This window comes from Mauremys reevesii, linkage group 2, assembly GCF_016161935.1.
Source record: "Mauremys reevesii isolate NIE-2019 linkage group 2, ASM1616193v1, whole genome shotgun sequence".
In the NCBI taxonomy this organism is placed as follows: domain Eukaryota; kingdom Metazoa; phylum Chordata; order Testudines; family Geoemydidae; genus Mauremys; species Mauremys reevesii.
The window spans coordinates 133,785,212-133,810,782 of record NC_052624.1 but is presented as its reverse complement, the minus strand read 5'-3'; the positions used below and the strand labels follow the sequence as shown (position 1 = coordinate 133,810,782).

Here is a 25,571-nt window from a genome sequence, read left to right as displayed (position 1 = left end):
GACACAGTTGGGAACAATTAGTTTGCTTCATCCTCTGGATGGGGCCGGTTTATCAGTTTTTGTTTTCAAAATGTTATAAAATGCCAACAAGATGTTGGTCTAAAACATCAGCATGTGATTTCTTCAGCTTACCATCAGCAGCAGCACTATGCACCCTTCTTATCTGCACTCTCCCTCTTCTTTTCAAAACGTTATGAAACAAAGGAAGAAACTGATGCAAAGGATTAAAAAATGGGAATTCTGGGGTCCAACCCTAATGCATGAGTGTCAAATGTAGCCTTGAATCCAGAGTTGTCCCAACTGATACAATAGGAAGTAAATTTGCATCTTGTTTCTCAGTAATTTCAAAGGAAACAACAAGGGTAAAACATCTCTGGTTTTAAAAGGCCATCAAATATCACTTAGTAAAAAAAATCAGATCTGAATTAAAATATTTCAGTGCTGTGATTAGTGGAGGCCAGCATCTAATCCCACATGTTGCCTATGTCTCTGAATTTGGAGATCCCATTTGTGATGGACATTTTTAACGAACACATGGGAAGGTGAGAAGTACTGCTCCTGGAGTCGTTCACTAGATATCCATTTTTTAAGGCTCATGTCACTGAGATTTGTTCTGGAGCTACAAGGACAAGGTAGTGTCCTGTCCTACAGTGATCAGCAGACAAGGTCACTGTGGTACCTGATGCTCTGTGCTTCAATTTCCCTTCATCGAGCTCCAGGTATTTCAATCTCCTACTCTTGGATATGGCAATTCAAGTGTTTTTTCATGGTTTAGCCCTCCAGCCAAATGCTGCTTCCTTTTTAGGAGGTAAACAACATCCAGCAAAACAAACTGGCATCCAGCAACCTCACGCTGGTCTTCATTCTGACTCCAGGCTCAGTTGTCCTTCTACCTCTTTGTGGCAGGGGATTTTCATACTACCTCCTTCCGGGTGGCCCTATAGAGGAACCCAGACCCTTCATTACTCTGGTTTCCCATCCAGGGACCCTGTAGCAAGCAGCCCAAGTCCACCTACTCAGACCTAATGCTTCGCCTTCTGGGATCATTTCCTACCTAGGTCTCTGTCTGGGTCTTTTCCACAGCCCCTTCCTAGGTTCTCTCTCTAGGCTTTTTCACTGGGCCCCTTTTGGAGAGCCTCTAACACCAACTGCTACTCTGAAATCTACCGCCACCTAACACTCATCTGGCTCTGTTGTAGAGCATCTTTCTCCCTGTCGGTCTCTGACACTGTATCACCTGCCTGCTCTTTACCAGTCTCTCTGTGTACCAAGCTAAGCATGCTCTTACAGGAAGCCTCACCACTGCTCACCTAGTTAAACTAAGCATGGCTGATGCTGAGCCCAGCTCCCTTAAAGGACCAGTCCACCCTGTGCCTGTTGATATACTAAGCTCAGGATGTTACAGAATTCATTATTAACTGAGGGTTTGGAGTAAAAGTTATCCATTGTAGGGCTAATCAAAGGAAGGCAGTCTAGATCAAAACTAGGATCACCTGAGACAAAAACAGAGCAGATTCTTCCCAACCAGAGAATAATTTCTGCTATTGATGGGTTGGGGGTGGAAACATCCCACTGAACTGTGCTATTAACAAGGAAACTTGTCTGAAAGGTAATTTCATTTCAAAACAAGCCTGGGAAACTACACAGGGAACTAATGAAGAAATCAATTAAACCCTGGCAGAGCCAAGCTCCATCACAGCTCCTAGGTATAAAATATTTTCACTGTAACTAATGTTTACCTAAAAGATACATGTGATCTCCATGAAGACACAAGGAAAATTCTGCAAAGGCTATCCCTTGAGAATGGCTAAAGTTTGACACTGTTTCCCACATTTTCTATTGCAGACATTTTTTGCATGCCACTGTACCACACTGAGAGACACTCTGGGGTTTTAGTGACTTTGCTGCCAATAAACAGGATCTATCATTCCTGCTGCTGGGGTTTCCAGAGGATATTGTGAGCATCTGTAAGCAAGTTGAAATTTCAGCTTAGTGTGTATCCATCCAGAGCCTCAAGTCCTTGACCAGACATGGACTGAGTTATACCAAGATCAGCACGTTTAGGACACTTAGACAACTCTACATGCAGATTGTGGGATGCTGCTACATGAAAAGATTGCCTGTTCTATTTTGTGAGGAAACTTGCATACACTTTTGGATAGGGTAAACCACATCGTTATAGAAAGTGTCTCAAGGACACCTCCTCTCCAAGGCACAATCATCACATGGATTGCCTTCTCTTATTCATGATCACACAAAATCACTGTGGCAACTACAGCAGTTGCTTAAATGGGAAGTTATATTATGCAAGTATTAAGGTATTTTAACCATCTTTACTGCCATAGATATACTGTGTCCTTTTTAAAATAATTAATTTCACTGTCTGGTTTTGTCCTTCATTACATTTCCCACTCCCATCTGTTGGAAAGCCAGCATCGTAACTGCATTAACTCAAGAAAAAGACATCGGCATCTCTGTGGCCAGCTCTGTGGAAACAGTGGAAAATATCTATTTCCTGACAATTAATGACCTGCTGGGTTTAAGGATCTTAGCCTTTGCTTCAGTCTTCCAGTTTCTCCAGCCCATCATTAACAGCCAAGGAATGCTTTCCCTATTGGTCATTGTTGGTTAAATTTGAAATGCAACATGTAATCAAACCCATGCATATAAACAGTGCCTATGAGTACATCATCCTCAACACCAAGAGCTTTCTCTAATTGTTCACAGTGAGTCTGGATGAGACTCCAACACTTAGAACTCAGTTCCACAAACTCACCAATGCTTTTTTTTGATGATTGGTCAACTCTGTTTCTTTTTACGGGCTCAGTGAGTTGTTCTCTATTCTTGCTCTCTCCTCTGTCCAGGCGTCTCAGCATCTCCTCTCTTGGGGCTCCTTCCAACTAGATTTTTTCCCCCAAGTTGTTTTGTCAGTTGTAAAAAAACAGTCTTTACAGACTCAGCTCGTCTTTACAGATCAACAAACTGTGAAAGGTTCAGACTTCCTGTTTCACTTCCGTTAAGCTTTTCAAAGTTTCACAGGCAGCGTATGCTTCTCCATGCATAAGCCACAAGAAAAAAAACAATGAAGCATAATTCAGCTATTTATAAAGGCCAAATTGGTTACTTCCCTGTGTATCTTCCATATTCCTTGGAGATTACAGGACAGGGATTTTCAAACTGTGGTCCATCAACCATTGGCGGCCCAAGGGGATTGTGTCAGAAGTTCACAGAATCATATGGCACTGGCTGCTCCTCCTTTCCAACTACTAAATCACATTAAAAAGCTAAAAAATATATAAATACTTCCTTAATATTATTTACCCATGCAAAAAATTGGTTTAGTTTCTGCAGGAACCTGATGTGATTGTCAGTGGGAAGGGAGGTGACTTACAGAACTACCACTCTTTTAAGATATGGAGCAAACTATGAAAAAATGGGGTATATACAAAGCCAATTAACCCACTTAATAAAAGGTGAATTTTAAAAATGGATGAAAAAAATTAACTTCTTGTGAGGTTCATGTTCATTTCCTCCCCAGGTTTTCTAAGTTAAATCAGCCAGTGGTTTCACAAAAAACATAAACATATTTATTTTTTTAATGGCCAGTAGGAAGACATTATTCACCATACAAGCTCAGCCCATTGGTCCTCCAAGTCCAGTCTCCTGCTCCTGGAAGTAACAAACACCTGATGTTTCAGAGGAACGGGGAACCCCTCTCACCCCAAGGTAATTGATATACAGGGGCCAATTGAGCAGTGCTATAAGCAGGATCATGCTGGCTCTGCAGTTACCACCTTACACCCTCCTTTCCTGTGAGATTTGATTACACTTCTATAACTACTACTGACATTAATAAAGTTAAGCAGTTCTTTTTAAAGGAGCACCTTCCTCTTTCTTTCAACGTGCTTGTTTGTAACCTTAAAGAAATTCTTCATGCATGGAAATGAATAAAAAAGAACTTTTATTTATGACACTTTGTTCTTCCTGCAATTCTGTACCTCAGGAGCCCAAAGTAAAGATCTGCTCGCTCAGCCCTGATCTACTGGCTGTGACTTATGACTGCAAGCCCGCTGAGGCTTCTTCCTGTTTCATCATCTTACAAGGTACTGGTGCCCCTTCACTAAGGGTTTCGTATCCTTAAAAGCTCACCTGCTGGCTTTGAACACTTATCTGCTGCAGTGTTTTTTGTTTTCAGATCTCTTGTCTGTATTCAGATTCTAATGGGTCAGATCAGGGCCGGATTAACCTTTTGTGGGACCAGTGCCAAACTTATTTGTGGGCTCCCATGGGAACAATGGAGCATGGCGTGGGGAGGTCAGTCCCCAGAGCGAGGGGCCAGCCAGGGGCAATGGGCATGGCATGGCAGGGGCGGCCCAGCTCCTCCCAGCCCAGTGCGAGGGCACTATTTACATACCGACAGTTGCCATACACACAGTGGCCCGCCCGGCCCTGTGCTGCCAGCTTGCCCCTTCCCCTTGGGGGATGGGCCCATGCCTCACCACACAGCCCCCCCACCCAATATCCTCCCAACTCCCTTTGGCCACCGCCCCCCCAGCTCCTACACACAAATGCACAGCACCCTGCCCAGCATCCCCCTGCCCACAGCCCAGCACCCCCCCGAACCTCCACTCACTAGTGCCCCAACATACACATTTTCCCTGCCCCCTCAAATCCCAGCACCGCCCCTTCAAGAAACTCACTCCCCCACGCTCTGCCTCCCAGCCACACTCACTGGTCCTGCTGGGAGGCAACTGTCTGCCAGGCTGAGCCGGCAGTGCAGCCAGAGCTGGTTCGGGGCGGGGAATCGCTCCAGTCTCTCGGGAGTGGTGTGATCAGCCAGGCCAGTGCCTGCCCCGGCGGGCTTCCTCAAGACGCACTTCCCCTGGAGGGGCCCAGTCAAGTTCCCCGCACTGTCCCCTTCTTCTTCCCCCCACCCGAGACTGGCCAGACTTCTGCACCAGTCCCAGGTGGCTCAGCTCCGGGCGACAGCTGGGGCCCCCAGGTGGTGGGAAGCACAGACTGCCCGGAGCCGGAAGTGCACTGGGGTCTGGCCAGGGGGCAGAGAGGAGCAGGGGGATGGGGCTGAGGAGGCAGCAGGCGGGCAGGCCAAGAGGAGCAAGTGGTGGACGTGGGGGAGCCAAAGGGGTCTCAGGGCACAGTGCAAACGGACCAGGCCGGGGCCCCTTCTGAGCATGGGCCCAGCTCCATGGAGCCACTGGAGCCATTGTAAACCCGGGACTGGGTTAGATGAGCAGCTTCTCAAAAGGGGACATTGGGATATCTATATTGTGTGTGAGGGGGGAGGGCACTGGTGAAAGTCCAGGAAGTTTATGTGGGAAGGATTTGATAGCTGGGAGAAGGGGAGAAAAGGGTGCACTCACCCTCTTTTCAATCAATTGTCTTCTTTCCTTTCTTCTACCTCCTTTTCTGAAAGAAAAGTCCAGGTATTACATGAAAGGGCAAGGTGGCAGTAAGCCATCTTTACTGTGCTGTGTTTCCCAATACTGTCTTCAACAGCTCTTGTATTGGATTTCTTACCCCGTTCTTGGCTTCTTTGAGAAACATAATATTTGTGTCCCTCCATTTTTCTGACTCCTACCTCATTTCTACATCCTTCCTGAGCACTTGTTTTTGCTGCTTCATTCCCTCATTCTCCCATTTCTCACTTTGCACTCCCCACATTGCTCTTCTCTCTTTTACTCCTTCACTTTCCACTTCTTTTCTTCCTTCCTCTCTAGCTGCCATCCCTTCATACCTCCCCATTCTCTAAGCCACACTGTCATGGATTCGCAGGACTCCCTCTCAGCCACTGGTCCTTGGATTCACTGTGTTGATTCCCTCACGTCTGTTCCCTTCTCTGTCCTCTGGGACATGAAGTAGCTGGATCTGTACATCAGGAGCAGTACTGGTAGGACCCCTGCGTGATGGCCTGGGGAGCTGGTGAAAGAGAAGGCTGGGGCCTTCAGAACAGTTTACAGGTTTTGTGCTGCCTAGACCCGGCACCTCAGCCCAGTCTTGTCCGGTGAGATGGGCTATTATAGTGCACAAAATAAAAAGAGGTCTGTCTTGCTGATCAGCCAGCATTTGAATATTTGCTCATTTTGTTCTCCAGCTCCTTTTTATCTCATTCACAAGCTGAAAAGGAAATATCCTCTGTCCACCCCCGCTCTCCTGTGGCTGCTGTTATCTGAATGCTTTTGCCACCCATGACAATTCCCTTGCGGTTCCACAAGCTACATAAGTTGGGGTCTGAGTTTAACCATGTGATAGTGAAACTTTCTTTTCTTGTTGTCCTTTTGGAAGAGGATATTGGAACAAGTTGCCTTTAATCCTACAGAGCAACAACTGTGAATCCCTATTGGGATGCAAAAGAGCAGGGTCAAGAAGACTTAATTTGATACTTTCACACACAAGCCTTAGACAAGGGACTGAACCAAGTCTTGACAGTCCTGAGCTTTAGGGGAGTTCAAATCCATTTCTGAATTTCCATTTCAACGCCCACGCCCCCATCTGTCATGGATTGACCAAAACTCTGGAACTGAGCATGCCCAAGCTTTGGATCCAGATGCAAGCTAATCAGATCATGTCCATTTCTCATCATAATTATTATCCATATCCTTGAACCTGCAATCCAGGAGAAAGTACTTTCTATAGGCCAGGTCATTATTGTAATCAGTGGAAAGAGAAGTTACTTACTTTGTACAGCAACTGGAGCAGTGTAGATCAACTGCTTCTCCAGTTCCTTCTCTACTGCAAATCATATATCCAAGATCCAAAGCAGAGGGCAAGGAGGCCATGCAGTGGAATATAGCTAGAGACCACACATCTTGAAGAACTCCCATTCCTGTCGTAGATAATTAACTTTTCTTTCTTCTTTGAATGATAGTCTGTGATGTTCTGTATCTCGGGGGAACACCCAGCACCCCCATGTTCACCCTTGTAAAATGATTGTGTGGTATCCAATGCAAAATTTGTCATACTGGGTGTCTTCAAGAGGCTCATGATGCACTGAGCATTGTTGTTACAGTAATGTTATAGGTTATAATTTCATGTATATAGTTATGAGGCTGAAAATGTGTCTTCATGGCTCAAAATAAGCCCAGGCAAGAACTCTCCAAGAGCAGAGAGGCAGTTCACACCTCATCAGGGCATGTATGGGACAACCCACCCCAGCCTTACAGGGACAAAGGACGCTGGCCTAGGCAGAAACAAAAGGATCTGTGGGACTCTCAAGTGAGTCGCCCCCTTCCCTTGGTCAGTTTGGGACTGTGATGAGGTAATGCTCACCGGACTCTGAAGGGGGGGGTGCAAAGCAAAGAGGGAAGAAAGAACGTGATAAAAGGGAGAGACGTTTGCCATGCTCTTCCTCTCTCTTCCACCTATATCTACAGACGTCACCACCAAGCGACTGAAGTGCTGATCAAAGGGGAGAGCCTGGCTGAAAGGCAACCAGCCATCCTGTGGTGAGAAGTATCAAAGTTTGTAAGGGCATTGAAAGGGTTAAGATCAGCTTAGAATGCGTTTTGCCTTTATTTCATTTGATCAAATCTGACTTATGTTTTGACTTATAATCACTTAAAATCTATCTTTATAGTTAATAAATCTGTTTATTCTATCTGAAGCAGTGTTTTTGGTTTGCAGTGTGTCAGAGGCTCCCCTTGGGATAACAAGCCTGGTATATACCAATTTCTTTGTTAAATTGACGAACTCATATAAGCTTGCAGCATCCAGCAGGCATAACCGGACACTGCAAGACGAAGGTTCCTAGGGTTGTGTCTGGGACCGGCGATATTGGCTAGTGTCATTCAGTTGCACAGTCCAAGTAGCAGCTTACATGCCAGAGGCTGTGTGTGAACAGCCCAGGAGTGGGAGTTCTCACAGCAGAGCAGGGTAAGGCTGGCTCTCTGAGTCAAGGATTGGAGTGACCTAGCAGATCACCGGTCCAGATGGCACCAGAGGGGAACGTCACATAGTACCTATATGTATTCCCCTGTGGATGATTGATAAGCAGCACTCATTCAGGAGGGATGTGTGAAGACCTCTGGGATACAGCACTGCTCCTGTCAGTGGTATCAAGAGCTGTATCAGGTTCAGAAGCCTCTACTAAGGCATTATGTCTTAAAAAAGTTATGTACCACATCCCATGTTGCTGCTTTACATATTTTGACTAGAACATCTCAAAGAGAAAGGACAGTTACCTGTTCTGTAATTGGCATTCTTCGAGATGTGTTGCTCATGTCTATTCCACGGTAGGTGTGCGTGCTTGCCACGTGGACCGGTGCTGGAAGTTTTTCCCTTAGCAGGACCCATACTGGGGGAGCACCACGGCGACCCTTGGAGTGGCGCCTCTATATGGCACTATAAAGGGAGCTGCATGCTCACCCCACCCTCAGTTCCTTCTTGCCAGACAACTGCGACAGAGGGGAAGGAGGGCGGGGTGTGGAATAGACATGAGCAACACATCTCGAAGAATGCCTGTTACGGAACAGGTAACTGTCCTTTCTTCTTCAAGTGGTTGCTCATGTGTATTCCACAGTAGGTGATTCCAAGCTATATGTATTGGAGGTGGGTAGGAGTTATGAGTTCCCAGGACGGCTTGTTTCGATCCAGAAAAAAAGCTAGTGCCCTACACACATTGAGCATGTGAAGGTGGTATTCCTCACTGGAGGAATGGGGCTTAGGACAGAGCACAGGAAGAAAGATGTCCTGTTCCATATGGAAAGTGGAGACCACTTTTGGGAGAAATGCCGGATGTGGGCGAAGCTGGACTTTATCCCTGTGGAAGACCATATAAGGGGGTTCCGAGGTCAGGGACCTAAGTTCAGTGACACAGCAGGCCGAGGTGATAGCTACAAGGAAGGCTACCTTCCATGAGAGCTGAGACCAGGAACACATGGCCAAGGGTTCAAAGGGAGGCCCCATGAGGCGGGTCAACACCAGGTTTAGGTCCCCATTGAAGCACAGGGGGTCTAGTATAGGGGAATGAACAGTCAAGGCCTCTCAGGAAGCGGGAGGTCATAGTATGGGAGAAGACTGAGTGCCCTTGCACCTGCAGGTGGAAGGCCGATATGGCCACCAGATGTACCCTGATAGAGGCAGGTGCCAGCCCTTGGGTCCTAAGGGACAGGAGGTACTCAAGGATGAGCTGGAGCAGTGTGGCCGATGGGGAGGCTCCCCGCTCCCCCGCCCACCTGGAGAATCTGGACCACTTTGCCAGGTACATGCAGCAAGTGGACGGCTTCCTTCTACTTTCGAGGAGGACCTGCTTGACCCCCTCAGAACACCTCCTCTCCTCCTCATCTAGTCACTGAGCAGCCATGCTGTCAGGTGGAGAGCAGTCAGACTGAGATGAAGGAGGCGGCTCTTGTCCTGAGAGAGGAGGTCTGGGCGTAGCGGTAGCCTCCTTGGAGGGGTCGCCAGAAGGTACAGTAGGGTGCCGTACCAGTGTTGATGGGGCTAAGCTGGGGCTATAAGAATGACACGTGCTCTGTCTGTTATTACTTTTTGCAGGACTTTGCCAATAAGGGGGAACGGTGGAAAAGCGTAGAAAAGCAGTCCCGACCACTGCAGGAGGAAGGCATTCGAGATCGCATCCCTCCCCACTCCCCGCCTGGAGCAGAACTGGGGGCAACGCCGGTTCTGGCGGGTTGCGAAGAGGTCGACCTGGGGAACTCCCCACTCTCGGAAGAGCCGGTGAGTGACCTCCGAGTGGAGCAACCACTCGTACTGGGGGGAGAAAACCCTGCTGAGGTGATTGGCTTGCGTATTGCAGATACCTGGTAAGTGGAACACCCTCAGGGAGACATCGTGGGCTATACAAAACTCCCATAGACTCAGGGCTTCCTGGCAGAGGGCCGAGGAACGAGCCTCACCTTGCCTGTTGATGTAATACATCGCAGCGGTGCTGTCTGTCAGGACTCTGACCACTTTGCCGCGAAGGTACGTGTTGAAGGCAAGACACGCCAACCAAATCGCCCTGAGCTCTTTGACATTTACATGGAGTGACAAGTCTGAGGTCAACCACAACTCTTGGGTTTGCATATTCCCTGTGTGAGCTCCCCAGCCCAAGTCCAATGCATCAGACACGAGGTCTAAAGATGGGGTCACTTCCCGTAAAGGAACCCCTTGCAGCATGTTGCTCGGGTAAGACCACCATTGCAGGGAGGCAAGTATCTGGGACGGTACCGTGAGAACCTTGTCTAGCCTCTCCTGGGCCTGGGAGAACTGGGAGGCTAGCCAGAGCTGGAGGGGCCTCATTTGGAGCCTGGCGTGGCGGACCACATACGTGCACGCTGCCATGTACCCCAGGATCCGAAGGCACACTCTTTCAGTTGTCACCGGAAAGGTCGTGACTGAGGCGATGAGATCTTTCAGGGCCTTGAACCTGCTCAGCGGGAGAGAGGCTGTGGCCCTTGAGGAGTCCAGCAGTGCCCCAATTAACTCTATGCGCTGCACTGGAACTAGCGTTGATTTGGTCTAGTTCACCACTAGGCTGAGATTGGCAAGTGGACAGAAGCAGCTCTACATGGGCCCTTACCTGGGACCAAGAGCTGCTCTTGAGAAGCCAATCATCCAGGTATGGGAAGATCTGGACCCCTTTCCATCTGAGGTAGGCTGCTACTACAGCCATGCACTTCGTGAAGACCCTGGGCCCTGTGGATCAGCCAAAGGGGAGGACCGTGAACTGGTAGTGGTCTAGCCTGACTAGGAAGTGGAGGAAGCGTCTGTGCCCCTCGAAAATATGGAAGTGAAAATATGCATCCTGAAGATCCAGGGACCGCATACCAATCCCCTGGGTCCAAGGAGGGGATAATAGAGGCCAGGGATACCACACGGAATTTGGAGTGGACCAGAAAATGGTTGAGATCCCATAGGTCCAGGATGGGCCTGGGACCCCCTTTTGCCTTTGGGATCAGGAAATAACAGGAGTAGAAACCCTTGCCCTGGAATTCTACTGGAACTCTTTCCACCACCCCCAGGTTGTGGGCATGCTCCGGGTCCCCCGGGCCCATCGGGGAGGGAGGGGTGTTGGGCAGGGGTGAGCTGAACTGCAATGTGTAGCCCCTGGAAATGGTGTTGAGGACCCATTGGTCCGAAGTTATACAGGACCACGCCCTGCGGAAGGCAGACAAACGGTTGCAGAACACAAACTTTATTAATAGGGGGGGTCTCCCTGGCAACTGCCGTGAGACCGAGGGCCTGTCACCAGTGGCACCCCAGGTACTGGTAGGCTCAGAATGTCCTGTGCGGCCTGTAGAGCCTCCGGCGTCGATGTCATCCTGACTGCAGGAGACGCGCGTGTGGACGGCGCCGGGCTGCTCCGCTCAGCACGAGTCGGAGGTTTTGGGCCCAGTGGGGACTGAGGGTTGCCCGATGCGGGACCAGCCTCTCCCCTTTCCTTCTCTTGGCGCTGCTGCCTACTATGGAATACACATGAGCAATCACTCGAAGAAGAAGCTACAGAGACAGACTAAGCATGTGTAGACTGATCTGTAACACCCTGTGGTGGAGTAATATTCATCAGCATGTATCACAGCATAATGCATCCTGAAATCCACTTGGAAAGTCTTTGGGAGGAGATTGCTTTCCCTCTCATCCATTCTGCAAATGATCTAAATAGTCTAAGTGATTTCCTAAATAGCTTTGTTCTTTGGAAGTAGAACACAATGGCTCGAGAGATGTCCAGGGCATGAAGCCTTTTGTCCCCAACCAATACCTCCTGATAAGACTTCATTGTCAGCAGCCAGTTACTGAGGTAGTGGAAAACCGATGACTGGTGGCACCAGAAGTGAACTGCCACTTCTGAGAGCACCTTTTGTAAATACCCTTGGTATTACTGCAGGGACGAAGAACAGCACCTTGTATTAATAGTGTTTCAGGCCCACAGTGAACCTGAAGAACCTTCTGTGTGCAGGGGGTTGGGAGGGTAGTGGTGGTCTAGATGGAAGTAGGCATCCTTCATATTGCAAGCTGTGAACTACTGGTTTCTGTTCAGCAAGGGAATTATTAATGCTAGGGTGACCAATTTGAAACACAATTTGTCAATAAAGGCATTGAGTTGTCTGAGGTCCCAGAGGGTCTCCACCTTCTTTTCTCTTGGTTGTGATGAAATAATTTGAGTAAAATCCCTTCCCCCAACATTGAGGAAGTACCAGTTCTATGGCTCCCTCAAGGAGGGAGTTCACCTCTTGAATAAGCTTCCTCTCAAGAGAGTGGTCCCTGAAGAGGAATGGGAAGAGGGTTCCAGAGGTGGTGGGGAGATTAATTTTATAGTGTAGCCAGAATGAATTATGCTAAGACCCAGGGGCGGCTCCAGACCCCAGCACGCCAAGCGCGTGCTTGGGGCGGCATGCTGCAGGGAGCGCTCTGCCGGTCGCCAGGAGGGCGGCAGGTGGCTCCGGTGGACCTCCCGCAGGCGTGCCTGCGGAGGGTTCGCTGGTCCCGCGGCTCCAATGGACCTCCCGCAGGTGTGCTGCGGAGGGTTCGGTGGAGCCGCAGGACCAGCGGACCCTCCGCAGGCATGCCTGCAGAAGGTCCACCAGAGCCGCAGGACCGGCGACTGGCAGAGCGCCTCCCGTGGCATGCCGCCCTACTTGGGGCAGCAAAATGTCTAGAGCCGCCCCTGCTAAGACCTCATCTTTCTGTTATCATCTGTCAGGCTTGGGCAAAGCAGGCAATAGCCTCCAAATTGGTTCTTTGGACTCGTGGTTGATGGATGTGGCATCTACTGTGGTTCATAGCTATCCAAAGTCCTGTCAAACATATTTCTTAGCAGGAGGTTGAGGTTGGAAGGAGGAGGAGCATTATATGCTTGCTCCACTGCAGCTTCCGTTGCTTCCACAGTGGTTCGTAGCCTCTTTGGTGATAGAAGGGTTGAGGTGCTGGTCAAGACTTGTACCTCTGAGGTCTATGGAACTTCTTTCTCAGTACTGGACTGTAGCTCTCCAGTAGAGGAGGGATGCCCTAGAATCTTTCAATTGGTAATGATTCATTTGTTTTCTCACTGAAAAGATTATTCACTTCAAAGGGCATATTCTCCATTGTGAAATGAATTTCCCTAGGGAATTCTGAGGAATGAAGCCACGACGCTCAGCTCATGACAACAGCTGTCAACGTCAAACAAGAGGGTGTGTCCGCTGCATCAGCTAAGGCTTGTAGAGATGATCTTGCTATCAGTTTATCTTCCTCAGTCAGAGTCTGGAATTATGCTCTGTGTTCCTGAGGGAATTTGTCCATGAATTTCACAAACTTGGAATAGTTGACAAAACTATATTTAGAAATTAGCTCTTGGCAGTTGGCTATGCAGAACTGAAGACTGGTTGAACTGGAAAAAAAAGGGCAGAAAATGCCAGCTCTGAGACTTGCTACAGTGGTTTCTTTTTTTCTTTCCTTTTGACATTTAGACATATGCTACAATGTGTAGCCAATTGTTTGATTACACTCGTGGTTCATTCTTAAAAATGTTCAAGAGACCTTAGAACCAAATTTATTGTCTAAAGGCAAAAAAAAGTACAATATGAAAAGATACATACATACCCTACTTCTGGGAAATAATTTTAAAGCATGCTCACCCTACACAGAACATGTGTTTCAAAGATATGCATTTCAGCTAGTAGCATTTATAGTATGATTTTACAAGTTACAAAACTCTTTACATGTCACTAAAATCCAACCTACCAGTTTGTAACAATTCTTTTACTTGTTTTGTTCTGTACTATTCTTATCTCTGTTTTGGATACTACATTCCAAACCGGTTAATAAGCTGTGAAAGTACTCCTTAACTGTACTTGTTACAAAGTATTCATGAATCTTTGCTTTGACAAGTTTCCTATTTTTTAATTCCAAAGCTGACTTCAGCTTTGCACAAGGTTGTGGACTGTTTGATATGGGTGAACAGAATTGTAGGATGACCATAATTCATTCAGTTAACAAAATTTCCAACATTCATATATATAATGCATATTATAGTAATTCCCTTTGCATAACACCTATTAAAATGGTGTGTGCTATACCTAACATGGTCCTCAGTAAGACCAGTGTGATCAAAATTTGGTTGGAGAGGTACCATCATAAGGTACCATCAGTTTTGAGGAGGATAACCTGTTTTATCAGATAATGAGGGAGCTCAGGAGACTCTGCCCCACCATCCAGCTCATCTTCTCCCTCATTGGGGTGATGGACCTCATATGCCAGCATCAAGTTCACCAGAGGAGGAAAATTTGGTTCAAAGTTCAAGTGTGGTGCCATTGGTTTTGAGCTGCCATGGCTAGTTAAAGGCAGAAAAAAGCCTCTCTCTCTCTTGTGCCATCCCTGGGCTGATGGTGTCAGGATCTCTTGTGAGGGCTGGAGAGTCCAGATCCAGGAGGACAACGATGTCCTCAGGAGTGGTGTATCTATCGTTCAAGTGAGGAGGGTTCTTGTCCTTCTAAACTGGCAGAGTTGGGGCTTTTCATACTTCCTAACTGGAATGTGACAGTACCGATGGTACACAGGCCATTTGGTGTTTATCCCTGGCTGGTAGGAAGGATGGTCACTGGGGCCCGGGAAGGCTTGAGTGCAGCAAATACAGTTCTCAGACCCTAGGATTTGGGGCATAATAGTTGTCTTGTACAGGTGGGAGAAGGAGGGGAGCCATGGGGGGGGGAGGAGGGGAGAACAACCACAGAATCCTAACTTACTCTGTGTATTAACATGCTCTAAAACTAGCTAACTGACTACAGGATATATTTATTTACAATATTTACAGATAAAGCTGATGGGTTTCATCTCAGACCAGGCAGTGGTAAGAAGGAACTGGAGAGGCGGTCAGTCTGCCCCATCCCTTACACCCTCAGTTTGGAGCATGAGGAGAAGGCTGAGGGCGCAGACCAACAGACACATTAGCAAAAATCTTCCAATCTCAGGCACCCCACAGTGGAATATACATAAGAACCATCACTTGAAGACGTGTCCATGATAAAAATAAATTGACAGGCACAGGTACAATGTCAAACAGGATAATTGTTTTGGGGCATTTGATCACTTAATGGGGCTTGGGGTAGTTTTTTGTTTGTTTCTGTTTTTTGTAATGATACTGTTATGGCAGGAGTCACCAGATGGTGCAGTTACACAATCTTACAAACTCTTTCTTAGTAGACCAGCAAGTTTTTAGTCTCTGAAGAAAGGTTGTATTATTGCTAGAAAGTTCTGTGGAGAGGAAACTGTTGCACACAGTAAGAAAGTTCTTGGTGAAGGGTAGTTTCCTGGGAATGTAGCATTGGTGTGTGGTCTACAATGGAAAATTAGGTTGGCATAACTATGTTGCTCAGGGGTGTGAAAAATCCACACCCAAGTGGCGTAGTTAAGATGGTCTAAGTCTGCGTGTAGAGAATGCTTCCATAAGCCTAGCTACCACCTCTCAGGGAAGTGGATTAATGACAGCAATGGGAAAATCCATCCTGTCTGCTAACTGACTACAGAGGTAGTCTCTGCCAGGAAGTGCTACAGTCGTGCAGCTGTAGCTTATTAAGTGTAGACAAGCCCTGAGATTCCTGAAAGAGGCAATTGTATCCAGGCTGTTTGTGACTGGCTGTGTGGTAGGATTGGTGTGTGTGGGTGTAAGTAAATAAAGCAATTTACATTTAGAATAGACTCAGACTTCAAGTCATTGATTTCTCCACCACTGCACAGTGGTCAGCAAAGCCCTGCTATTGCTCAGCAAAGGTGTGGTCCCAGTGTCAGCAGCGGGACACTGGTGTCAGAAGAAGAGGCAACAATATGAAGCAGCATTTCCTTTGATTCTGGCATTTCCTGGTACATGTGCCAGCTTGTACGGTATTAAGTTAACAAACAGGGGCAAGGGTAGCAGTAGTGCATTAAATAGCAGTTTTATGTATATAGGTGTCTGCTCCTGCCCCTATACAGGTTTGCCTGGGATTTCAGTGAAAGCAGGGCGGAGTCCCTCTCCCTCTGTAAACATGCAACTTTGCTTTGGCAAGTTCTTGTAATTCCTGTCCCTTTAAATGAGCAAGAGTTAACCCATGCAGTGCCAATATCTAGCATATTTTAATAGTCTTAGAAACTAGTGAGAAATTTACTCAGACGACCAAAACACCCCATCAGCAACTTATTCTATCACTCAGGTGACCAGATGTCCCGATTGTATAGGGACAGTCCAGATTTGTGGGTCTTTTTCTTATATAGGCACCTATTACCCCCCACCCCATCCCGATTTTTCACATTTGCTGTCTGGTCACACTATCTATCACTAAGGCATTTAAAAAAAAAAACCATTAGCCACCATGGTGAAATACACTAGAGAAACAACGTGAACGCTTGACTGTTGGCAGCTACAGTTAAATACTTAGCACTGTTTAAACATGAATCCTCAAGAACACCTGATGAAGCAGATAGAGTAGCTCCAGCTGATTTGCTCTGAGCCACAGTGTGTGTCAAATCAAAGTTTAAATTCAGGAGTTTCTGAATCTGTTTCCTAGTCAGGCAAAAAGAGCAAATCCCTTTCGCTCACCTCTCCAAGAAACACTCCCCAGAATGACACACTTCTGCTGTCAGCAATAATGACAGTATAGAGAGAAATAAAAAGAGCTGCTTTTCCATTAGAAGAGCAAATCTCGTTCAGCAAGGAATGGTTTCAAGCTTCTCAGATGAGGGACTCACATGAACAACAAACACAAAAGAAATACACAAATGAGAATGGATGTCTTTATGCTAAGAATTGGGGGCCACTGGGAAGACATAAATGCTGAAGGACACTTGACCACAAGAAGAAATTAATATCTGACAGCACTGAAATAAGCAGCATTGAGAGAATGAGTCATCAAATAGCCATGTGCTCCAGGATGCATATGCCCCACTTAAGAATTCACTGGAAGTCCAGCTGAATGAATGATCAGAGGAGTTAATTAGCAAGGCTGTAGGAATATTTTTCTCCATCTAAGTCTCCTCATGTACAATTAGTGGTTCTCTTATTCTGAGTTGCAGAGGTAAGTGTTTTAGGCCTTTTTAATAATTTTTTTTCCATCTCTTAGCAGACTCTGCGGTCTACTCTGCAGGTCAAAATTAAAATCCTTTACTAGCTCAGCAAGATGAGCTAAGCTATCAACTGTCCGTGTATGCAGGAACATAGATCGGAAGAATGATTCTGTGATTAAGGCACTGGAATGGGACTCAGCAGAGCTATGTTCCGGGCTTTGCAACATATTTCCTGTGTGACCTTGGCAAGTCACTTTACCACAGGCAAACAAAGGGAGATGATAAAAAATAGGGCCCAAACGCCGATCATCTCCTATTGTGTACTGAAGAGTTCCCTCAGCACCCTTTGGTGTTCTTCAGTTCCTTTTAATCAGAGACCCAAGCTGTGAATTTTCTGGGCAGATCAAAGCTTTCCCCAAAGTTCAGGAGAAGGGGGGGGAATCCAGTTTGGGGCCATCTCTGCTTTCACTATTGCTGTACTACACTTCTGAGACTTCACAGGGGGTATCCTACTCAAGGCCCTTAAGAGTCATAATCAAGGCCTTGTGCACTCCAAGCAAGTGGGATTGATTCTGCCAGATATCTGGTCTCTGTGGCACTCCAATGCAGCACCTGGAGATTCAACAACCGCTTCAAGTAAATCCCATTATGGAGGCTTTTATTAAAATAATTATGAAAATGAATGATGCAATCAGTCAGCTAGGCCTTGTGCTGTTTATTTTGATATTTTAAAAAATGACAGTCCCCACATTTGCAGGTTTCAATGTTCTGCAGATTTTAATATTGACAACGCAACTGCATGGTAGGAATTGCCGGAGAAAAGATGTGCGGAAGACAGAGACCGTCCATTGCAGCCTACTTTTTTGTGGGGGAAGGAAGTCTTCGACACACATTGGAGACACAGCAGGAAGCGAATGAGGAACTGAATGACAACTCTCACATCTGTTAAATTTAGATGCTAAGCTTTAAAACAGTGAGGAATATTCATGGTAGGGTTTCTCCTGTTGCAGAATGTCAGAGACGCTAAATACACTTCACATTCTTAAACAGGTTCCAAAAGTTGGGTCTGCAAGGAGTTCCTGCCACCCTCTCCATTTAGTATAAATTATCGACTACAGCCACAAATAATACCAGTTACTCCCAAATATGTTGGAACTTCTTTCTGGAAAAAATACAGCGCAGCACTGCTGGATTTGTTGCTGCACATGTGGCTGCTGCTCTGTGCACTGCTGATGTTGTTGCTACTGGGGTCTGAAACACTGAGGCTATATCTACACTACTGCGGTAAGTCGACCTACACTACGCAACTCCAGCTATGTGAATAACGTAGCTGGAGTCAACGTATCTTAGGTCGAGTTACCGCGGGGTCTACACCGCGGGGGGTTGATGGGAGAAACTCTCCCGTTGACTTACCTTACTCTTCTTGTTGCGGGTAGAGTACAGGGGTTGACTGGAGCGCGATCCACTGTCGATTTGGTGGATCTTCACTAGTCCTGCTCAATCGACCACCAGTGGATTGATCTCAGAGCATGGATCCTGGCTGTAGTGTAGCTGTAGCCTCAATAGTAGAATTTTGTTTCTTGTGCTGGTGTACATATGTTTGTCTAGCTAAGACATAGGAGCTGTTACTGGGTTGTTAGAATCAGTCTTGGCTCCACTGCACCTCATGTGCCAGTCTAACACAAAACACAAGGATAACTTTTTTAATTTGGTGATTAACATATAGTAATAATGGTAGGGAAAGAAATACAATATTTTCCTGTACAGATAACATTTCCACAAGGTGGACTTCAGACCTTAATGTGTACGTGTGACAGAGAGAAGAACCACACCCAACAATAAAATAATTTAGTCCCCTTGAGCAAACACAGCCATTTGGCACAAAGTCAAATGTGTAAACATAACAAAAAATGAAACATTAATTTAGTTAAAAGTCATGTATGTCAAATGCAAATGATAATAGTGAAAGATAGCCAGCGTTGTACAGTCAAGCAAACAAAAGACAGGAAATGCAAAAATTAAGATGGCATGCTTAACCTTCATTCAGCTCCTCTGCACTTCTACATTGCAAATGTTTAGTCATGTGATCACACTTTTGAAAATACACCTTTTGCTACAAACTTCATACATGTGTATCTCGGCTAACCTCATGGAATTAAAGATTCCAATCATGCATATGTGCAAGAGGATTCTGCATTCAACTTTGACTTGTGCGTTTCCTGCTTTTTATTGCCGAACAGTAACACTGCATTGATATCATTTTTATGGTTAATTTCTGAGGATTTTAAAAAAGGAAAGAAGCCTAAAACTGTGGCTAGAGGAGTGGCAGACAGGTACCACACAACTGCTGTGCCCTATATGCTCCTAGCCAAGAAATGGGCCCCTGTTCAAATAAAGGCTAGGACACTGCAGTTGAAGAGGCAAAGAAGATTGCTGCCTCTACCGACCAAGCACCATGATAGCTTTGCTGAGCACACTCCACTGTCATTATATTAAGGATCTCGTTATGAATGGTTTTAAACTGGCCCCTTGTGCCTGGGACAATTTTCCTCAAAGTTTAACATTCAGACAATATGTAACGTGAGCATTTTGGCAGAGATTTTAGCCACCTCAAGGATTTGGACATAGGGCAGCCAAAGCTCTGAGACAGCTTGGAAAAATCTCAGCCTACAGTGATTGTGCACGAATGCAGGTCAAGCAGGGGATCTGGTAGAGCATTTGCTCACAGTTCTACACAGGGGCTCCATACTGCTAGGTTTACACGCTGAGGTCATTATCCTGTCTGGAACAACATCACCACCATTAGCAGGCTTAGAAATGACAGCAGTGACTATAGGCTTCAGGCCAAATGCTTGCTGGATGCCTGAGATACACAGGGTGTGTGTGTGTGAGAAAATTTTCACTGTGTGCGAGGCTCAACCTCACACTGCTCAAAGTGCACACCCTTGGAGGTGTGTGCACAGGGAAGCAACAGGATGGGCATGTTGTGGGGCGGGGGTGGAGAGAATATCTTGCTGTTTTACTTCCAGTGGAGTTTATCGTGGAAGTGCTGACAAGCTGCAGGCAATATCTCCTACCTTTGAAAGGTCACAATAGAACCCCGAATAAAGATATTTCATAGACTCATAGGCTTTAAGGCTGGAAGGGACCATCGTGACCATCTAGTCTGACCTCCAGCACATTGCAGGCCACAGAACCTCACCCACCCGCTCCTGTAACAGACCCCTAACCTCTGACTGAGTTACTGAAGTCCTCAAATCAGGGTTTAAAGACTTCCTTTAAAGGTAGTTCTTTTCTACACTGAAATGGCACCAATTTCATTTCCATTATCTGGAGCAACTCTTATGCTGTGTATTAACATCAGTTCCTTTAGGCAAAACCATGAGGACAAGAGACAAGACGTTGGATGTGCTACCATCAACACAATTTATCTGACTAGGCCACAGTGCAAGAGAGAAAGGGAAGCTCTGTTTATATCGTATGCCGCATACACTTATACTACACTGTATCATGGAATAGCCCTGAGAAACCTGCAGAGAGATATTATGCCTCCAATATCTAGCCATCAAGTAGGAGGCAGGTTTCTCATCTGCCCAGAAACTAACTGAGATAATCCAAAAATAGAGTCAGTAACATGTTAAATAGCTTTTCTTTCAAAGTTTGATGTGGAAGAAACATTGGCCGCTGAGCTAACTTGCTTTATGCTCCCCAGCCATGGAAAATAGAACCATACATTCTGTAGCTTATTCATATAGGCATTCTTTCTATACAAACCTTTAGAAAATGACGACCTTTAATAATGGCATTGTATTCCACAGTGCGTGTAGGGGGTTCCTCTCATTTCATCCATATCAGGTCTGAGTGGATTTAAAAATAGCCTGCCTCCTAACAAAATGTTGACCCACACTTCATTATTTAAACAAAACAACATCTGCAAATAGAAATATTCAGTTGGCTGGGAGCAGACATGCAAAGCAGAGGCAGTGTTAGTTGAGTGACATTGCTCAGTGGGGAGCAAATGTTCCATGCACGTCTGGAGTGATGGAAAACAGAATTCCTATTTCTCACTAAATTGTCACTATATGACAGACTGAAATGTGGGGAAAGGTAACTCCCTTCCTTACAAATACAGCCCAACTGCCTCAACTATGGAACTGAAAACTCAGTTCAATGCTCTGCTCCCAGCTACCCCCATGTGAATTTGTTCAGTCTAGCATATCTCCTGCACTTCAGTGGAATTATTCCAAATTTATATCAGACCAGGATTTGGCCCACTGTGGCTACTGAAAAGCAGAGACTTTTGCAAATAGCGTTTTGCTTACAGCCGGTTGAATTTTTTTGAATTTTGGTTTTCCAATACAAAAACAGATGGGATTTTTCAGAGAAAATTCCCATTCTTTCAACCGGCTCTTAGTTTGTATGTTCTTGATGTGGAGGTCTCATTGCTGAGACTTCTCACAGGCAATACAGAGATCTGCCTCGTTTTCCTGTTAGCAATGTCTTCCATTACACGTCTGCACGTTTTCTAGCCGTGTTTAGCACCTGGAGAGGGATCATTTTGCAGGGGTTAGGAAAGATAAACAAGGTGACTAAATTCCTTTAAATTTGCTTATTTCAGAAATTATGCAAATAAACAATACAATGTAAAGATGAAGCCTCCCCACTAATCCAACATTTACATTACTTAACATGCACCACCATGACTGGACAGTTGCATCACATTTGCACAAAAAATAAACAGGAAAGTTTCCTCTTTGCCTATGCCAAAATTGCATCATCCAAACCCAGAAGTCCTTCTGAAGACCAGCAGCACAGAATGGAATCTCAGCCTTGTCTGCTATGGACACTGATGATCCTGTGGCATTTGTAACTACAAATAGGGGTTTATTCTGTTATCCTACACTGCTGTGCTTCGTTTGGTTGTATCACCCTCCCATCCCAAAGCCTCTGTGAACTAGCAGGACATTTATAGCCTGTGCCTCTCAGCATGGATACCACACCCCATTCTCAGCAGCCCAGGTCCCATCTCCCTTAGGATTATTACTTTGTCTAGAAATACAAGGGAGAGATGATTTTCGGACACAAAACATCAGCGAGATGCTCTACCCACTCAGACTTTCAACATGAGTTAGGCAGCTACTATTTGTGCCTCTGAGAATATCCCCCAAGTTGACATCCTCCTCCCTCACCCCCACAGGCAGGGATGTGTGATCCTCACCATCTCTCTCTCATCCTGCTTACGACCTCACAAGCTCATTGCAGCAACTTTACCCCCTCCCCATCTCAGGAGTGCTGGATGCAGCTGGCTAAGGCCAGTCAGGCTGTCCTACTAATTTACAATCATACAAAAGTAATCGGCAGACAATTGCATTTTAGAGATCCCCAGGGAGAGGTTGGATAAATCCGCTATTTATCAGGTAGTCATAAAATCTGACCAAATACTTGAATACACTTGGATCCTGGTGCTCAAAGGGATCTGAGTGGGCAGACTTCAGGTGGGACACTGGAAAGGTGTTCGAGTCCACACATGGAGATCCAGTGTGTGTGCATGGGGATGGTGGGAATCAGAGCCTTTATTTTGTACTTATTGGCATTTGGGGGGCTGCTGACATTGTCAACCCCCTCAGAATACTGACAGCAAGTGTTTGCCACCAGCAGTGGTTCTCAACCCTTCTCTCTACTGAGCCCCTCTCCCACCTGGATGCAAGCCACTTCCCCTTTAAAAAGATGGGAAGAGCAGGATGAGTTGTGTCTCCTGGTTACTGCTCCAAGGTCGAGAACCTCTCTCTACAGGTTGGTAACCGTTCATCAGACACTCCTTACCTTAGCTGCAGTGCAGGTTCATTCAGAAGTTATGCCGGTGCTATTTACCTAAGGGTTGGAGCAGTAGCTTTGGCAAAACTCTTGGTCTGGGCAAATACAGAATCCTACACCCATATGCTTACCCCTAAACTCAACCCCTTCCCTGTAATAGGTAAGTTAATAATGAATATTAAGTATAAAAGTTACTCAGGGGCTTCCATTACTCTACATATACAAGAAAAGTATGTGAGGCTTAGATCACTTCCTGGACTGGAGATGATGGAAGGGAGGGGCATCTCACTAGTTCCACCACCGCCACAACCGATAGAAATTCAAAACGGAGTTCTTTTTTCGCACCCATCCATAAAACAGCAGCAACTGACTTCACTTTAATACCATTGCTGCCTTCCCCTGGCATTGGCTTCCCATTAACTGGACTCACTCAATGCCACATCATCCTGCACTCACCACAGAGCAGCATAGTACCATGCCTGCTACTCATTTTTCACTCACTAGGAAAGTGATTGGCTGTCTGCCTCTCTCTGATGGACTGCTGCCTGGGATCTGCTGGCTGTGGTGCTTGACCTCCCTCCAGCCAGCTGTTTTTGTTATTCCCTTCCTACAATTGTGCCACCAGCACCTCCCTCCTCACCACCTTCATTTGATGGGTTCACAACGTTTTTATCCCTGCGGCTTATCACAAAGATGAAGACTTTAAAGATGTAGTCCCGAGGCACAGACTCAATGTGCCTCAGTGAAGTCAAGGAAGGTCCCACAGGCTCACAAATTGTGTTCAGAAAGTAATGGCACTCCACCGTTTCTATGCCGAGGAAGTCTTGCCTACCTCCTCCTTTCTGTCAAAATACACCTAGAGGTCATGCCTATAGCCAGAGGTTGGTACGGCACCTACTCAGAAATGGAAACCTCAAAGTGCACCTCCTTCCAGACCCCTGTTCCCGGCCAGCACATCCCTTGGCCTACGCCGCTTCCAGCAGCCCCCATTGGCCTGGAGCGGCCAACTGCGACCAGTGGGAGCCGTGATCGGCCAAACCTGCGGACCCAGCAAGTAAACAAACTGTCTCGTCCCGTCAGGGGCTTTTCCTGAACAAGTGGCAGACTGGCTTTGAGAACCACTGCCCTAGACCGTAAGCCCCATATTAGCTGCTCTCATCCAAACTCTTGGCCTTTTTCCCTTTAAGTCAGGTTGCAGTGGGCTATTTCCAGGCATGTTGTGTGCAAACCAGCCAATGAGTGCTGGTGTCTAAGTGGCTTAACTTGCCCCTGTGGGCCTAATTGTGCTACTTTGGGATCAAGGGTGCATCTGCACTGTAATCAGAGGTCTGCCTGCAACAAGCATAGTCATACCCAACATAGCTTTGATCTAGTTAGTTCCAATAACAATAGCAGTGAAACCGCAGCAGTGCGCACTTGAGTTCAGGACCCGGGCTTGTACAGGCCATGCTGCATTGGCTTCACAGCTTTTGTTATTCGAGCTAGCTAGATCACGTCTACTCCTGCTGTAATCACACCTCTGACTGCAAAACTTGGGTAAATGTGTGCCTGGGGGACCTCTGAGCACATCTGAAAATTCCTACTGAATAGCCTTAAAACAACCCTCTTGGAGTGCTCAGCCTTCAAAGTGCGCAGGGGATTGGGGTACAAACGAATGTTCTCTTTGTAAAAAAAAAAAATCCTGAGCACCCAAACTTGTGCAGAGTCCCAGAGCAGGACACGTGCATCCACAAAATCTCTGCCACTAATATTAATTTAAAGGAACAGATTTTTGTCACTGAAACCCACCAGGTGAGTAATGTCTACACATACTCGGGTTAATCATCTGCCCCATTGGGGTTTATTGCCAGGCCTAATCCATTTTCCTGCTCAACAAGAAAAGGGGCAGATGCGTAATCACAGAGCAGCAAGGAGCTTGAGCGTTTCTAATAGAAACAACAGGTTGGGATGGGGTATTTCATTTTCATACCATAGAGGAGACTTCAGGCTGTTTGCCCTTTCAGATAGATCTCTGAATAGTCTGTATTTTTATCTCTGGGATTTCCATGGCAAATTGTGCGGGGAAGGGAAGTGGGTGCAGGGAAGAGAGAGAAACAACTGGTTTTTGAAGCTGGACAATAGACAATCCTGAAAATCAGGAATTCAGTGCACTGATATGCAGGAGTGCAACATAATGAGTTACTGACCTTTAAATTCATCTTTGAATTGCAACTAAGGTAAGGACAAGAAATGTACATATTCAAAAGCTTTCTACCTGAATCCCTTGAAGGATCTAGATGGAGTTATATCAGCAATAATGAAACCATCCTTAGATGAAAATGATTTTTCCTCATGGGTAGCATGTTCCAGATTTTATATGATTTCGTTTTGGTTCTTTGGTTTCTTGATAAATTGGCAACATGGCCTTTAATTGGGTGAAGTCTGGCTGCAACTGTTGTATCCACAGTTGCTCTAAAGGTGTACAATGCAGTGACAAACAGGTCCCAGAAAGGTAGCTAATCAAATTATCCAATCACGTAGGAAGACTAGGGTACCGCAAAGCACTCAACGCCTATAAGTAAGGGCAAACGGTATTTTGTGAGGCATACTCCCGGCTTTTAAAATAGGCAATTTAAATATCATTCTATAGCAGTGAACTATTGCCATAGCTTCAGTGCAGACCACCACTGAAATATAGGAAGACCTAGATCATAAGGTCTTAAAACAAGAGAGATCAGACAAATATGTCAAATATGTTTAATTTTTTTTTAAAATAACTGATGGCAAAATAAAATATTTACATCACA

At 46.1% G+C, this 25,571-nt stretch overlaps 1 protein-coding gene across 5 annotated transcripts in view; it reads right to left on the bottom strand.

Annotated features, from left to right (window-relative positions):
- Nucleotides 1–2,965, bottom strand: part of OTULINL (OTU deubiquitinase with linear linkage specificity like) — a 43,405-nt gene extending 40,440 nt beyond the window's left edge. For 2 of the 5 annotated variants that reach the window (XM_039526421.1, XM_039526416.1), the window contains exon 1: nucleotides 2,777–2,855. Coding sequence is in view for 1 of the 5 variants with exons in the window: in XM_039526414.1 (XP_039382348.1) it covers nucleotides 2,777–2,876 (100 nt within the window). In the remaining 4 variants the exon portion in view is untranslated. Of the gene's footprint in view, nucleotides 1–2,776 lie in introns of all 5 variants that reach the window. The other 3 variants (XM_039526414.1, XM_039526418.1, XM_039526420.1) reach the window with 3 other exon arrangements.
- Between the last annotated feature and the right edge of the window lie 22,606 nt (nucleotides 2,966–25,571).